At 27.2% G+C, this 16,931-nt stretch overlaps 1 protein-coding gene across 2 annotated transcripts in view; it reads right to left on the bottom strand.

The window, feature by feature from the left end:
* Positions 1 to 832: 832 nt before the first annotated feature.
* Positions 833 to 16,931, bottom strand: part of LOC129610752 (dynein regulatory complex subunit 4) — a 47,551-nt gene continuing 31,452 nt past the window's right edge. Inside the window, exons 1-6 of one of the 2 annotated variants that reach the window (XM_055523550.1) lie at positions 3,607 to 3,732; positions 3,355 to 3,385; positions 3,115 to 3,279; positions 2,731 to 3,034; positions 1,484 to 2,122; positions 833 to 1,138 (exon numbers count right to left, since the gene is read on the bottom strand). In XM_055523550.1, the coding sequence (XP_055379525.1) occupies positions 868 to 1,138; positions 1,484 to 2,122; positions 2,731 to 3,034; positions 3,115 to 3,279; positions 3,355 to 3,385; positions 3,607 to 3,609 (1,413 nt within the window). In that variant the 5' untranslated portion in view covers positions 3,610 to 3,732 and the 3' untranslated portion in view covers positions 833 to 867. Of the gene's footprint in view, positions 1,139 to 1,483; positions 2,123 to 2,730; positions 3,035 to 3,114; positions 3,280 to 3,354; positions 3,386 to 3,606; positions 3,733 to 16,931 lie in introns of those variants that run through there. The other variant, XM_055523474.1, reaches the window with a different exon arrangement.

Here is a 16,931-nt window from a genome sequence, read left to right as displayed (position 1 = left end):
TTTTTATTTATTGTAATTTTGAACATGAACAAATCATTTTCTAATTAAACAGTTTAGAAAAAGTTACTTTTGTTAAGAAAGAATAAGAATACAAATAGCCTTACAAATAGTACTAAAAGTAATATTTTAGTACTATTTGTAAGGCGCAGTTACGAATCTGAGTTTCGATAACTCCATATCCCGTATTCGTAAGTAAACCCAAAAGGTTGCAAGTTAACCGATTATTATATGTACATACAAAGTGGAATGCTTCTGCTGCTTGTGATATTTAGTACAAATTTTAATTCTGGTTTTTAAAATAATGAAAAACTTTGAAAAGAAACTGGATAACTTTTGTAGAATATCAGGGCTCGAAAGTCGGAGTTCACTATGGGATGATTTTTTATTTTTCACCATATCTAAGAAACTAATCATTGGAATTTCTTGAAATTCAACATATTACATGCATACGTGAATATACCCTTTATTAAATTCCTGATTGCGAACCAAACTAAGTGGAAATAAAATCGGACCATAAAAACTGAACTTCTAAGGACAAAATTTAATATATATATTAATGATAAAATATGTATTAAAGATATATATTAATGATATGTATAATAAAATTTATATATTATGTATGTAAGTATATTAACTAAAAGTTTACGGCGTTGTTTTCATAGAATTTCAAATGTAGTTTAAAGTTTGTTTTTATCTTGTAAGTATAGATAGTATATGTACCTAGTAATATAGATTCAAAAGGAAATAGGATCATAAAAAATAATTTTACTACGACTTTCTTTATTCCATTTTCTAAGTACAGCAAACTTAGCCCAATAGGGTGACAGTACTTTTATAATCGGGCTTAAACAATTGTTAAGTATGTTTTTATCTATTTTTTGTAACTAACCCAGCAGGGCCAGATCCTACTCTTATATTTGTTGTAGTTCGCAGAGGCTGGAAGCCAAGTTCTTCTTGTGGTATTCCATATTGTTGCAATTTCCTTTCGTAAGTAGCTAACAAATCATCATGAGCTTTACAAACACGGGCTAATTCATATTTCAAATCGTCTATGGTTTCTTGTTTTGCTTTTAACAAATCGTCGATTCTAGCAGAAACTTTAGATGGTTCCATTCCAGATGCCGCAATAGCTTCAGATCTGTGAATAATATTTAAATAGATCACATTTTTAAATATAAAATAAGACTATTATCGGAAACATGATTTGCAAAAGCGGTTGACTAAATTTTTGTGAAAATTGCAAAGTTAAAATTTATTAAGCTTTTAATTTAGCTATTAAATTAAATAGTTAAATTTAAAGCTAAGCAATTTTTGTAAACAACATTTTCGATTATATGTTAAATTAAATCAAATTTATATGCTATTTTAGTTTTTATGTAATTTTAAACTTATACATTTTAGCCTTTTCCGTATATATACCACATTTAATATTTGTGAAAAAAAAAATTTTTTTAAGTATAAATTACAATATATAGTTACGTACAATAATGCCTCTCTAGCTTCAGCTTCTTTTTCTAAAAGTGTGATTTTGCGTTCTAGAAGAACGTTTTTTAATCCAGTTTTTTGTTGTAGTTCCATTAATGCTTCTTCAAATTTATTTTTCAAGTGTTCGCGTTCTTCCACTAAAACTTCGTTTCGCATTAGAATAACGTCGCTTTCCCATTTCAAATTTGTAACGTGCTTTTCGGCGCTAGAATGACGTTTCTTTAAACGAGCTAATTGTTTTTGGTCACGTCCATAATTTAGAAGTTTGCGACGTAGCTCAATTAATTCGGCTTGTGCCTCTGCAAGTGGTTCTGTTAAACGTTTATTTTCGATAATAGTTTCATTTGCGACTCGCTCATTTCTTTCAGATTGTTTTCGAAGCTCTTCCATTTGTTCTTTAAGGGTAGTAATTAGGGCTAAATTATTTACTGTTATATCATTATAATAGCTTTTTAATTCGTTGAAAGAACTTTCGTGTGACTCGATTAGTTTACTGATTTGAGTATTTTTACGCTCCTCTACTTCAGACATTTCCATACGGTTTTTAATTCCAAGTTCTTCGGCTTGCTGCTTTAATTTTTGTTCATGTAATGCCGTAAGATCTTCAGCCTCTTTTTCATAACGCTCCTGTTGCTCCCTAAAGATTTAAAATTTACTTATTACAATATTTCAGAATCTTATGAACATAATACTATGAAGAAATGAATACAATATACAGGAATGTAAGATTTTGATAAGTGAAATACATAATTTTTTATCTATCTAAATATTTTACAATAATAAGCAATTTTAAACAGGTTAATAAAATTCCGTCGTTGGGCTGGGTTTAAATTAAAATTAAGAACCATTGGGTTTATTCTGATATTTGCCGTAAAAGTTTCAAAAAGTTTATTATAGAAACGAGTCATTTGTATGAATTGGTTGGTGCTTACAATAATAATATCGAACATCCACGATAATTATCACTATCACTTTTGGGGTTATTCAAAATTTACCATTCCATTTGTAACGGTGAGAAATAGTTTTGTAATCAGAAGCGTTACGCGCCGAATAATAAGTTCATTACTAGTTCAGAAGCTAACTGTTTTAACAAAACAGAAACTATAATAGTTTAATATATCATTTAATAATTTAAATTTGAAATCAAATCGGCTTCCAAAGTTCTTTAAATCACATGCATTTAAGATAAATCACATACATTTAGATTTAAAATTCTTTAAATCGCATGCATTAACATTGATGTACCTTATCATTTCGCTGTGCTTCATTTTTAGTTCTTGAATTTGCAATTCCGTAATTTCCTCTTTCTCTCTCAGTAGGCGCTTGAGTTCCCTTATATCTTTTAAAAGTTCTTGTTCTCTTTTATCGTGCTCTTCCTGAGCTATTTTTAATTGTGTCATGGCTTCGGCACGTAACTCACAGATTTTGGATTGATTTTCATATTGTAAATGTTTCATTTGTTGCGTTACATTTTTAATGTCTATGTCAGCTAATTCTTGTGCCATCTCAACTTCTCTATTTTTATTACGAATTGTAGCTTGAGCTTCCTCTGTTTAAAATATTGTAAACGGTAATATTCAATTTCAATATTATTTAAAAAAGTACAGGAGCAAAAAAAAACAAACCTACCTAATTGGTCTCTTGTAATTTCCCAAAATGTTCTTAATTTATCTCGTTCCAACTGAAAGAAATTTCGTTCTTCTCGTTCTCGATCCATTTCTGCTTTGAGGCGATGTGCAAATCCTTCAAGTTGCTCTCGACTCATAGCTGATGTATTCACCCCATCGATTAGAACTACATAATATATGAAGAAAATTTATAAAGTATAACTAAATGTTTAGAATTTAAAAAAAAAACTTTATTACATACCGGGTCCTTTTTTTCCTTTCTTTTTCGGCGGCTGAAAACATTTCGACAAAAAAAAGATTATACAGCAGATTCATTGAATGTGGGATATGTTAACAATTTAAAACTTAAATTATTTGCTAAGAAAATTAATCACATATGATTAATTTTCTCAACTGGCTTATATAATATCATAATTGCTTTATTTACTGCAATTCAGTTAAGTCCGCTAAATATGCAAAATTAAATACGTGCAACAAATCCTGTGAAACTTACCATGTTTATTAAATTTTCTTATATATGGATATATGTTATGTATTCAATTTATGTATATGTATGTATGTAATTTTAAATTAAAATTAACAAAAGCTAAAATTTTTATAATTTTTTTGAATATTATTGCTACGACTAAAAAATTTTTTTAATGTTCTGAAATATTTTGAAAGAACTCAAATATATTTTTTATTAATTATTTATTTATTCTAAACAATTTCAACATTGATTTTAAGTTGCTTAGGAATTTGAACAAAATTCAAGAAAAATTATTACATATATGTAACATTCTGTTGATATGGTAATAGAATGTACAGAATTTGAGAATTCGGAACTGTGTAAATATTTTAATGTTCAATTTAAATATCGATTTTTCTTAAATTAATGAACGGCTTAATTATTCAGCTTTGCAAAGAACATTTTAGTAAATAAAATATTTTGAAATTTTCAAAGGAAGCTACCAAAACAGCAGCAAAAATAAAAAGCGAATTGTAACCAATGTAAGAAGGAGTTTCGGAATTTTTGATATATGCTAAATCGAATGATTTTTTTATTTATTTATTCAAAATATAAAAATGAGAATAGTATGAAACGCGAATGTACAGCACATATAATATGTACGTGTGTATAGATCGAGCAAAACAAAAAAAAATTATTCGAATAATATTGAAAAATATATGTATATGTTATGTTTATGCATATTATGTATAATCGAAATTAGAAAAGTTGGTTCAAACCAATTATTTGCAAAGTAACACTTTTCCCTTCAACAAGTAATAAAGATGGGTAATACCAATGGTTGGTAATGTAGGACTTTTCCCTCCAAAATATTACTTTAAAGAATAATCTATGTACCTACTACATTATTAAAATAACTTTTAAATTAGTTATTTAAATAAATTAAATTAAAAAAATATGAGGTGCTAAAAATTCTCATTGTACAAATTTAGAAAGGCGATAATTTGAGACTGGGTGGAGCTGGAAAAAAATTTCTTCTCTGGAAATAAACTGTTTATGGGTATATAAGAATAAAGTTGGATCAAACCAATGGTTTGAATTGTAGCACTTTTCTCTTCAACAATTAAAAATACTCCTTTTAAAAACAATCTGTGTATACCCACCACACCATTAAAATTATTTTCATTCTAGTACGAAACTATTTCATTAAGGATTGCATAGATTCAGGATGAACGATTTATGCAGTCTTTGAAATAAAGCAAAAATTAAGATAAAGAGGGATTAACATAATGCTCAATTTTAAGGGTTAATTGCGTGAGTTAAGAAAAATAATTATATTTTTTAATGTCATGGAATTTACCATTAGCTATTTGCGTTTATAAAAATTTGAAAAAACTTGCAGTTTCAGAAATATAAGGCGTCAAAAATTCAATTTTTACAAATTTCGAGAGGCGATAACTTGAGAGGGGGCGGAGATGAGAAAAAATTTTCTTCTAACGAAATAAACTATTTATTAGTGTGTAAAAGGTGTTAAAGATTCCCACAATGTACGGTGTGGAAGAAAAATGGTATCAAAAATTTGGAAAAAACGAAATTTAGATAACGGTAAATTTTAGCGGTCTTTTTGTTTTTTTAAAGTTTAAATATAGTATTCTGTGGTAAAAGAAGCCAGTCGTTATATTTTTGAGTTTGCAAAATTTAAAAAATGCTTATGGTTTCATTGCAACAATTAATATTTAAAAAAGGCCATTTTTAGGGTTTTGGGGGCATAACTTCAAGAGGGGGGGAGATAGGTAAAAATTTTGTTCAACGGAAATAAGTTTCTAGTAAAGATCTATGTACATATAAAATTTCAGCTTTCTACCTTCAAGGGGGTAGAGGTTTTCTAAACAGACACACGGACAGACGGACAGACGGACGGACGGATGAATGGACGGATGGACGGACGGACGGACGGACGGACGGACGGACAGACGGACAGAGTGAAACTAATAAGCACTTTTTTTCAAAATTTTTTTGGAAAAGTGCTAAAAATGATATTAAAAGTTTAAGAAAAAAGGGATTTTTGATAACGGTAAATTTCAACAGCCATTTCATTGTTTTTTTAAAATTGAACTATACCAGGGATGGCAAATAGGGTTTGATCAAAGTGCCAAAATTTGGGGAAATTTATTGTCACACTTTTTCCCGTGCCAGCACAGTACCAAGTACAGGTATGGTTAGGTAAATACAATATTATGACAAGTTGTAATAATATTTATTTATACATATTATAGTTCAAGGTATAAAAATTAATAAATACAGATAGAAAAAATATTAATTTAATTTTTTATCAGAAACTTTTTGTTTCATATTACTTGCAAGAGTTTTTATGTCGGGCTGGTACATTGTTGACTGCAGAGTAATACATGCTGCCGAATCTTCCTCTGTTAATCTGTTTCTAGTCTTTGAATGTACATGATTCAAAACGGAAAAAAGACTTTCGCAAGAGTAAGTGGAAGAGAAAATCGTTAACAACGAGATTGCTAATTTTTTGACTGAATAAAAGGTATCTGGCATACTATTCCAAGCTTCTAAAATTTTACTTTCCATGAAACATTCTGATTCCACATTTTGGGATCGATGGCTTTCTAAATCTTCAACAAGCTTCCGCATATTCACAAATTTATTTACCCAAATTGGATTGGATTGCAGATCAATAATTTGCATTTCTAAATTATCTAATCGCATCCAATTAAGGAGGTTATTGTCACAATCTTGCATATCAAATAAATCTGGGTAATTAATAATTTTTAAAATATTTTCGATCCTTTTAAAATCGAGAAATCTTTGTGCAAACTGTTGCTTAATAGAAACAAGAATATTTGGAAATTCATAGGTGAAATTCCAATTAGTTTTTTCAAAAATGTGTATTTCATCAAAAAAAACAAAAATAAAAAGAATATAACATTTGAATATGTTTGGTTTTGAATATTTGTCATTTCGCTATTAGGAAATTATCATTTTTAGGAAATTTTTCATTCAATCAATTTTTCAACGAGTTTTTAGATTTTTTATTAGAAAAAAAATCTATATAAAAATTTGTCGAGGCACAACTATAACGTGCCATCAAATTTTTTTTCCGTGCCAAGTTTGGCACGCGTGCCCTTTAATTGCCATCCATGAACTATACTATGCGTATGCCGCGGTAGATAATTTTTCTGCGTTTGCAATGTTTAAAAAATGTTGGTCGTTTCGTTACAATAAAAAGGCAAAAACGGCATTTTTAGGACTTTGAGAAGTTAGAGATCTTTTTCTGGGGAAATCTTAAGGGGTGTATGAGTTTTGTAAACCGACGCATGGACAGGCGGACGGACTTATAGAGTGATATTAATAAACACTTTTGTCCAAAATTTTTTTTAAAAAAGTGCTAAAAATTACTTTTAAAGATAAATGTACTTGTATTTATTATTAAATCAAAAAATGAACAACTTCTCTGTCTATTTATATTATTTCTTCTATTATTCTACTTCAAAAGGTAGGTAAATAACATAATGTAGGTACACATTTCACATGTTCGAACATACATTTTTAAATATGAAGGGAAATATTTTTGATAAAATATCACTGATATAATTAAAAGATAAATTGAACACAATTTTTCTTTTAATATATTGATTATGAACTAGAAAGAAATCCGTAAAGGAACGTTTATCATAAAAGAAAAATATTCAAAATTAGTTTTGATAAGATCGCACTTAATATTTTCTTCATTTTTCCACATTTTTTTTTCAGGTTGATTTTGGTTCGAAAGCATTTCAAAAAACTTAATAAGTTATAATTCATCCTCAATGAATGAAGTTTAAATATTTTTGATTTTTTTAGCTAAATCTTTTCTAAAAAAAAAATGTCGGAAAACGGAGATACAAACTCTATACATTTATCACCAGAAAATATTTCGCCACCAATTGAATTATCGAAAAAATTGTCAACTGAATCTACTACACAAACCTTAAAGAGTGATTCAACATTTAAACTACCGGACGGATCTTCAGGAAATTATAATTCAACGAAATTTTATTTAAAAAATTATAGACAAGTTCTTTCTTTATTACCGGGTAAGTTATAATTTTTGAAATAAATTTCACAAACAATTATATAAGCTTTCTAAAGTGACCTAGAATGATAAAAAGTCTAACATGTTCATTTAATCAATTAAATAAAATTTTATATCAAAAATACTTATACCATAAGTACAAAAAAAAAAATAGTTCCTTAACTTTTGAATGAGAAATGTTAAAAATTATGAATTTATAATAAATTTGTTAAACTTAGCTTGATATTTTCATTATAATAAATTGGTTCATATTAAAAATATATTAGAACACATCTTTTTATAAATTCTAATGAAACATATCAGTGTACAAGCATGAAAACATTCAAAATATTACTCGAATATTTTAAGTACGAGTATATCTACATTCATGCCTAAAAAATAAAAGCACGATAAAAATTGAACTCGTGGTAACGCTATACTGTCTAGATTAAAACCTTAAATGATACCTTCTAAAAACCAAGTTATGTTTAATGATCTCTTTAATATTATACTTTTTTTAAATATAATATCAAAAAAGTAAATATTTTCCTTAAAAAATTTATAAAATTAAAAAGAAAACCATAACTAAATTATTTTATTTTCATTTAAAACAGCATGGTTTCAATTTTTAGCTGTTGGCTTAATTACATTCAAAGTTCAGTATACTCCGGTTGCTATTATGTATTCAAAATGGGAAGCTTATACTTTTCAAAGTGTATTTTATATAGGAATCATAATTGGAGTCATACCAACTGCGTTTCTTTTAAAAAAAATTAGAAAACTTTTTCTATATGTAAGTATAATATTTGCGTAGATTGTGACGAAAATTTATTGAAGTTTAATATTAAGAAAATTAATAATTATGTACAAATTTATTAAACAATATAATTCGTATATACACACAATTATTGCGCTTTAAGTTCTGTGATAAGCTTAACATTTTGTAGTTGCGAAGTATGCGCACGGTGTCTTAAAAATAGCTACATATATTTTTTTTCTTTAAAGAAATCTCTTCATTAAAATATTGAATTATAAAATAAATTAGTTCACATTACAATCATTTCAGTTAATATTTTTGCTCTAAATCTTCTATAATCGAATAAATTTTCATACATAATTGTACAAACTAATTTTATTAAAATTAATATGTTAATAATATTACAATAATTATTATTAATTTTCAGTATATGAGTTCATTGGCATGCATTTCAAGTTGTATAATCTTTTTTGGGGAAACAAAATTATCACCATATCATATAGTTGGAAGTTTTTTAACTGGTCTAACATTTGGTATAGTATTATTAACTTTTCTTGCTCATTCCGGTGAAATATCAATAAAATATCTTCGTGGATTTAATGTTGGAATCATAGTTATAATTTTGGATGTTGGAATATATATTGGAGCAATTATTCAGTGTAAAGGATATAATAACAAAATAGATGATTTTGAAATAACCGGAATTTTTCTATTTATTTGTGGATTGATGACATTAATAATTTCATATTTTGTATGTGTTGAATCACCAATTTTCTATTGGGATAACGAACGTTTATTAGAATCAAAACAATCTTTGATTATTTTACGTAATGAAATATTTGAAACTGATCAAATTAAAAATGAATTAAATGATGTGCGAGCAACAATACTTTGTCAACCAGCAATATTTAGTCTTATTAAAAAAGAAGATCTTCTACCATTCATAAAAATATTTTTATTTCGTTTTGGTTATATATTAGGAACAGCATTGCCAATAAATTTGAAATTAATAAAATTATTTAAAATATATTTTAGAAATGATGAGGCAGAATGGCATTTAATATTTTTACCAAAAATTTTAATTAATTTTTTAATTGTATTAAATATAGAAATTGTTGGACGTAGAACATTTTTACTGTTATCGTACATATTATCAGGTCTAACATTAATAACAATTGAAATTATTTTAATTATTTTTAATACAACTACAAAATTTGATGAAATGGAATCATTTATAACATCTTTGCCGCCAATTTCATCAACGTTTGTCTTTACAATATTATTTATTTTATCAATAATGTATCAAAGTTTCTTAGGTTTAGGTTGTGGTACAGTTAGTTATATTTATATGGTTGAAGGTTTTCCTTTTGGTAGAAAAAATTTTTTAAATGCATTTATGATTATTGTCGAAAGTATAACATATATAGTAATAGTAGTTAGTATCAATGGTAATGACGATATACAAAATTTATTTGTATTAGTTACAGGTTTATTGCAATTATGGATAGCTGGTATTGCCATTACATTTGCACCAGAAACAAAGAAAATGGTACTTTTGGATACGCAGTATATTTTTAGAAGCAAAAAATAATTTTCGTTTTCGTACTTTAAGGTAATAGAAGAATAATTTTATTAGATTTTAAGTACAATATGTGTTTTTATGTAAAATGTTCCAAAATTGTCAAAGAAAACTTCTTATAATAAAATAAAAAAATTGTTTTGTTTGATCGAATCCTCTGAATATTATGTGAGTTTTATATTGAATAATATTTGAACTTAAATGTATTTATTAAATAAAAATATTACCTATAAAATTATTTTATAATTTTTTAAATTATGCTTTATATGTCTTATACAATTCTGTTTTCGACTCCGGGATGTTTTGTTACTTTAACGTAACGGTTTGGATTGGGTAAAATATATTATTTTTTTAGTTGTTGAAAGATAAAATCCAGTACCTTAGTTTACAAAACTTAAAAGTATGAAGTCAATATTTGTCATTTTTGACATAAAATGAATGTTTTTTGAAATCCAGGACTATATGTAAGCAGTTTTTAGTTCGAACTAATCGCCTAAGGAGCTCGGAGACATAATGATATTTTGCAGATTGAACTGCTGTTTTGACTGCAATTCTGTTAGTCGAGCAAGCAATTTTTTATTTAATTAGAGTTTGCGCAGAATATGGACGAGCTCGATCTGTCGAAGGAGCTATAGGTCCCAGAGAGCGAATCCTGCACGTAGGCAATTATAGTGTTCTAGAAGCACAATAAATTATCCGGTCACTCTCAGCTCAAATGTTGTTTATGAAAAATATTATGTTAAGCGGGTTTTATAACATTTACGAATAATAATTTTTCTAATTAAACTTGGATATAATTGAACTTTACTAGTGACCAATGATAATACCTATTTTATGTTATAATTCAAAAAAAAAAAATTTTTTTTTATAGAAAAAACTTTTATATTTCTAATAAGAGTAGCGTAATATTTTTATTAAATATTTGAATGGAGTACAAGCTCATGTATATCCGAACAATTTATGACTATGTAATTGATTAAGAGTAAACAAGAAATATATGTAGAAATTGAGGAAAAGTTAAAGTTTGCGTGTCTTATCACAGAATATTTTGAATGTGTAACACCGGAAGTGTCTAAATTTAGAATTGGAACTTACTATGTAATAAAGTTGGATGGTTCTGTAATGTAGCGGGGTTCCCTTAAAAAAGTGAAAGATTTGCATTTGTATTTCCAAATCTACATATTACTTTATTAAAATTACTTTCTTTGGTAATTAAAAACATTAAAAATATTGCATATATTTAGGATGAAGAAAAAAAAAAATGGAAGAAATGTTAACATAATAGTTGAATTCAACGGTTAAATTAGTGGGTTAAAAAATAATTAAAATTTTTTGAATTTTGAGAGGCGACAACTTGGACTTACCAACTAGAAGAGAAACAGTATTAAAATTTGAAAAACAAATTTAAAAAACGCTTTATATAACGGTTAACTTTAACCGCCATTTTGTTTTTTAAATGTTCGGCTAAGATGTGTCCTGCTACGAAAAACATGTCGCTACTCTTCGCTTTTGCAAAATTTAAAAATTATTATTTTGTGTTTTCAATACAATAAACAGTCAACAAGTTAGTAAACTTTAGAACTTTTAAGGCCTGTAGTTTTTAGAATGGGGAAGATAGGTAAAAATATTCTTCTACAGAAATTAATTTCTAGTAAAGATCTATTTGTTTATCATAATTCAACTTTCTGCTTTAATGGGTGTAGAAGTTTTGTAAATAGACACGTGGACAGACGGAAGGGTGTAGAAGTTAAATAATTCTCTTATTGCCACATAAATTCCCATAAATTTAGTATAAATCGAAGAAAGCATGAAGAAAGAAAATTGAAGAAAAGAAAAGCTGCTGTTCTTTCCTTAAAATTTGCAAATCCCAAAAAAAGGTGGAAATTTATGGAATTTTGTCCAATGCATTTTAATATTTTCAAGGTTTTCTTAAATTTAATGATTTTTTAAATCATATTAATTTTTTCATGTGATAATTGATAGCAATCGCCTTATAATAGAAAAAAATGTATTTACTTTTGATATTTTGAGAAAATTAATTTTTCTTTTCCTCATTACAAATGATTTCATAAGTCACGCTTTTTATTGATGAAATAAAGAACGTGTTCGAAAATAATGTGCTTAATTAAGTCTTAGTGGAAGGAGAAATTAAAGTTAACAGTTTCCAAAACATTTGAATCATTAAAATTCGAAAAGCAAAAACATGTAATTAAAAATGTGTTTATACTTGTACATACACATTTTAATATCGCTTTTTGTATGTATATGTATTTACTTCCAACTTGTTTTCTAAACAATTAGATAACACATTAGTTTCTTTGTCACTCGATGCAAATATTTTGTGATTCTAACAATTACTAATGCTGATATTTTTGTATTATGCAAGATATATTATTGATTCTTAGCACTGTTCAACAAAATTAGGGAAAAAAAATGCTTATTTTTTTCACTCTGTCCGTTTGTTCATGCATCTCTTTACAAAACTTTTACATTTTTGAAGATTAAAAGCTAAAATTTTGTATAGAAAGATATCTGCAAGAAGGGTTTTTCTTTAAAAGAACAAATTTACATACCTCCCCTGTTATAACAGTTATGATACCTTAAAACCATAAACATTTTTTAAATTTTGCAAACGCAAAAAAAAACCTAATCAGGTATCTATGTGTGGTAGGCCTAACTAATCGGCAACACTATTAGTTAGGCCTACCAATTAAATTCTTGTAATATTAATAAATAAGATTTTAAAACTCGTATCATTATATTGATTCCATTGTTTTGTAAAGCATACATCTAATCGAGTATAAAATTAACATTATAAAATTTTAAATAGTATGTAGCATAATATCACGTATGCATAATATCGCGTCAATGTGATCAAGAGTGAATAACAGCGGCCATGGTAAATAAAACCCTCTTTTTATAAATTATAAATTTTTCTAAAGTGAAGATAATAAAACCAGTTTGTTTTCTCCTTCCTATTAAAAATAATAATGTATAATTTTAATTTCCTTACCAGAGTTAAAAAATTGAAGAGATTTGGTTTTTATTCTCGATCCGTTTCTTTAAAAATATTTTTATTATTTTAGCTTCAAGCTCTATTAAAATTTTTTGTTTCTCATATCCTTATTTTTCCGTGGTATTATGGCATAAAATATAAAATAAATACAGCCAAGTAAAACTTTGACTGTATCTTTGGATGACGTATTATCTCATTTTATCGTAATTATATTAATTTTAAAATTTTTAAATGAAACTTTTTTAGAAAAGGATGTGTGTGTAAATAAAATTGAGGGAAATGTAAAATATTAATAATTTTTTTTTGTTTTTCAAAGAATTATCAATGGTATAAGAAATGGAATGTAAATTTTATTACGTTCTAGATATTTTAAGAATTAATGATTCTCGAATATATGAAAAAAAAAATAATAACTTAAAAGAATTCTTGAATATGAGAAAGCTTCTGTAGTACGAATAATTATTTATTCGTACTACATTTATATAGTATAGGGCAATATATTGTATATTTGTCTTTCAGTTTTCAGTAAATTGCAAAAAAAGTAACTGTTAACTTATCGAGCTATTCATCTGCCTTTGAAGAAAGTTTTTTGAAACTCTGTTTTATGGTAGGAAGTTTTTATATCCTTGTATCAATCCCTTCAAATATTTGATCTCTAAAGTTCGTATAAACAAATTTCATATTTATTTCATGACTTACAACAAATTTCAGATATATTTTATGTCTTACAAATTATTAGGTCCATAAAAATGGTTTAATAACTAATTAATAATATAATGATTATAATATTGAATATTCTAATTTCGAGACATAAAAAGTAGCATCATTTCCTGCTTTCATTTACCCCTACTATTTAGTGAATTTATGTTATCGTTTAAACAATTTGATATAGTTAAAAGTATTAGCCAAGAAGAGATTAAAGCAAGATTTGAGTTGTAGTTGTCGTAGACAATATTATCATCTGTACACACATATTAAAAATACCATATAAAATTTTAATGAAGCTATAAAAGTTATTAAACTTTTCCGCAAAGTATAGATTTTATTATTGTATAGACTTTTTAGATTATAATTTATTTAATAATTAAAATAAAATGTGACATAAACATTAGGTACATACATACATATAGCCATTTAATATACCAAATTTCATATTCCTTTTTCATAGTATTTACGATGATATTTAAATAGTAATTAATCGAATGTAGGGTAGTTCCTTGGAGTAACACTGATTTCTAGTACTTATAAACACCAGAAACTATTTTCCTGATTACAGGTTACATCTCACACATCCCAAGTTGCTATGCGTACACAATGTGATTAAAAAAATTTTAAGTATTATATAACAAACCTCATATATAGTATTTGTATGCAATTATGTATTACAAGTGTACAATTCAAATATGCGAATGTAAATTTAATTTCGTTGAAGTACCCATGTTTCATTAATTAACAGACATTATAGGATTTACAGGATTTCATTGAGTTTTAAAACAATGGTTACCATGATAAAAAATTTAACTCAAAATAAAATCATTAAAATTGCTTGTTGCCCCTTAAAAGTTATGATTTCTAAATATTATAAATATAGTAGGTTCTGTTGATCCTATTTTTTACGATTTCCATACACATACATAATTATCATATAAAATTATGGAAGTTTCATATTTTTTATACCCTGCACTTCGTGAAGGGTATATTCACTTTGGTATGGAGTTTGTAACCATTTGAAGGAGTCGTCTCCAGTATGGACATATATATATATTTTTGCTCAGCGTAAATTTCTGAGTTGATTTAGATATGTCCGTCCGTCCGTCCGTCCGTCCGTCCGTCCGTCCGTCCGTCCGTCCGTCCGTCCGTCCGTCTGATCGCACGATAACTCAAAAACGAAGAAAGCAATCGAAACGACAGCTGCTATTGTAATTGGCCAATTCGGACAACGGGTTAGGATAGCTGCCACACAACTCAAAGAGCTTTTTTTTATATTTCAAAAACTAATTAAGAAATGAATATCAAATTTTGCAAGAATGTGTCCAATTACACTCTTCATATGGTCTGAAAGTTTTGATGGAATGACTTGACAGATTCGGGTAGCTGCCGTACAACTCCAAAAGCAAATTTTAATGATTTGGGAAAATAAAAGAGTTAGATTCATGAAACTTGGCATTTGTGTGTCCAAGTTGTGTGGTTTGTCAAGTTCGAATACTTGGCATATAACAATGAGAGCTAATTTTACATATTTCAAAATCAAATTTTAAACTCAGATTGCTAACGTGCAGGGTATAATTCGGTCTGTTTATACCGACTGAAACGTTTTTACTTGTTTTTATTTAAAAGCAGAAATTCTAAAAGAATTCTAGATTTTCCTAAGAAGAAAGTGCTGAGAAAACTTATTAGCATTTTATATATTTTATTTTTTATTCGCACTAGTTTTTTGTATTGTTAACAAATTCAATTAAAATATCTTTAATTAATTAATTTTAATTAGCTAATGTCGAAAGCTTGAAAATTATCAAGAATTACAGAGAGAATTTTGTAAATGCCTGAGGATAATTTTGAAAATCCACACAAATATACATACATACGATACGCACATACATAAGGTAAATTGACATAATTGGCATAATTATTATTGATTTTAAAATAATGTGTATGTATGTGACAACTTAATTTATGCATTTATGTTTACATTTATTACATACTATACTTCCAATATATAACATTTACCTTTTGACTCTTTTTTATTTAATATTTTACATCGTATACGAGTACTTAAATAAAAAATTGTAAAAATATTTTTCAATTCTTTCAAATGGTAAATAAAAAAATCTGATGTGGTCAGCACATAACTGCTTGCAATATATTTTGTCTAGATCAGTTTTACTGATATTCCATAAAATTATGAAATTTCGTTTTCAAAGCTTCTTCTATCAACCTGTTCGTTCTGTAGATATGGCAAAAAATGTAAAACCAGATTATTTTCCTAGCTCGGATTTTACCAAAAAATTTATAGACACATTGTTTTAACACCTCGAATTTAAATTTCAAGGAAATCAGTTGATTATTTTTCGTTATTTTCGCAAAAACGTATATTGGTCCGTATAGTAAACATTCAGTTTCTCACGCCTGATTTCTTCCAAAAGTTAGGAGGTTTTGATGGACGGACGGATAAAGCTTATATATGAAATTTCAAGTTAATCTGTCGGATATTTTCTTCAAAATAATCAAAAATGTAAGACAAATTCGCAAAAGAGTCCAGTTCCCGAGGCCTGATATGTCCCAAAAGCTGATCAATCCACGCAGCAGTCGAAATAAACTTACATATAAAATTTTATCAAAATCGGTTCAGGCGAACTTGAGATACACGCGTGCACACACAGACCGACATGTTGCTAAAAATAGTCTATTTATACTTTTCTATAATGGAGAACCCACCGAAAACTCGATATGCAAAATTTGTAGCCATCACATAACCTACCTTATTGTATACACAATGCGGTCGATAAATATAAAATTACATACATAAAAATCTTCAATATTGTTGAATACCAAAGGAGCCTTCTTATATGAAAGACTCTTATAGTAAACAAACTTCTATGGTACTTCAAGTTTATATTTTTATGAGTAAATTATTGTTTTATAATGCGTACTTAGGCCATTAGGATTTGTTTTTGCATTATTTTTTGCTAATTAAAGGAAAAACCTTTTTTTTTGTATACATGCGATATTTTCTTTTCGAATGTGGCATTAACGCACTTCTTCCTAAAAATCAAATGAATATAAAAATTTGAAACTCATATGTTCTTTTATGTTTTCAGAGGCTACAGTCATGGCTTCTACGGTGGGTTTTACTTTAGCTCTCCAACTGAACATAATAAATTATTACATCTGCATCTGAATGGAAATGTTTAGCAGCTTAAACTTCTATCTGTATTTAATATTT

Source organism: Condylostylus longicornis, unplaced genomic scaffold (genome assembly GCF_029603195.1).
Source record: "Condylostylus longicornis isolate FDR11 unplaced genomic scaffold, ASM2960319v2 ptg000001l, whole genome shotgun sequence".
In the NCBI taxonomy this organism is placed as follows: domain Eukaryota; kingdom Metazoa; phylum Arthropoda; class Insecta; order Diptera; family Dolichopodidae; genus Condylostylus; species Condylostylus longicornis.
Note: the sequence above shows the minus strand (reverse complement) of the source record. Positions and strands in the feature narration are given on the sequence as shown.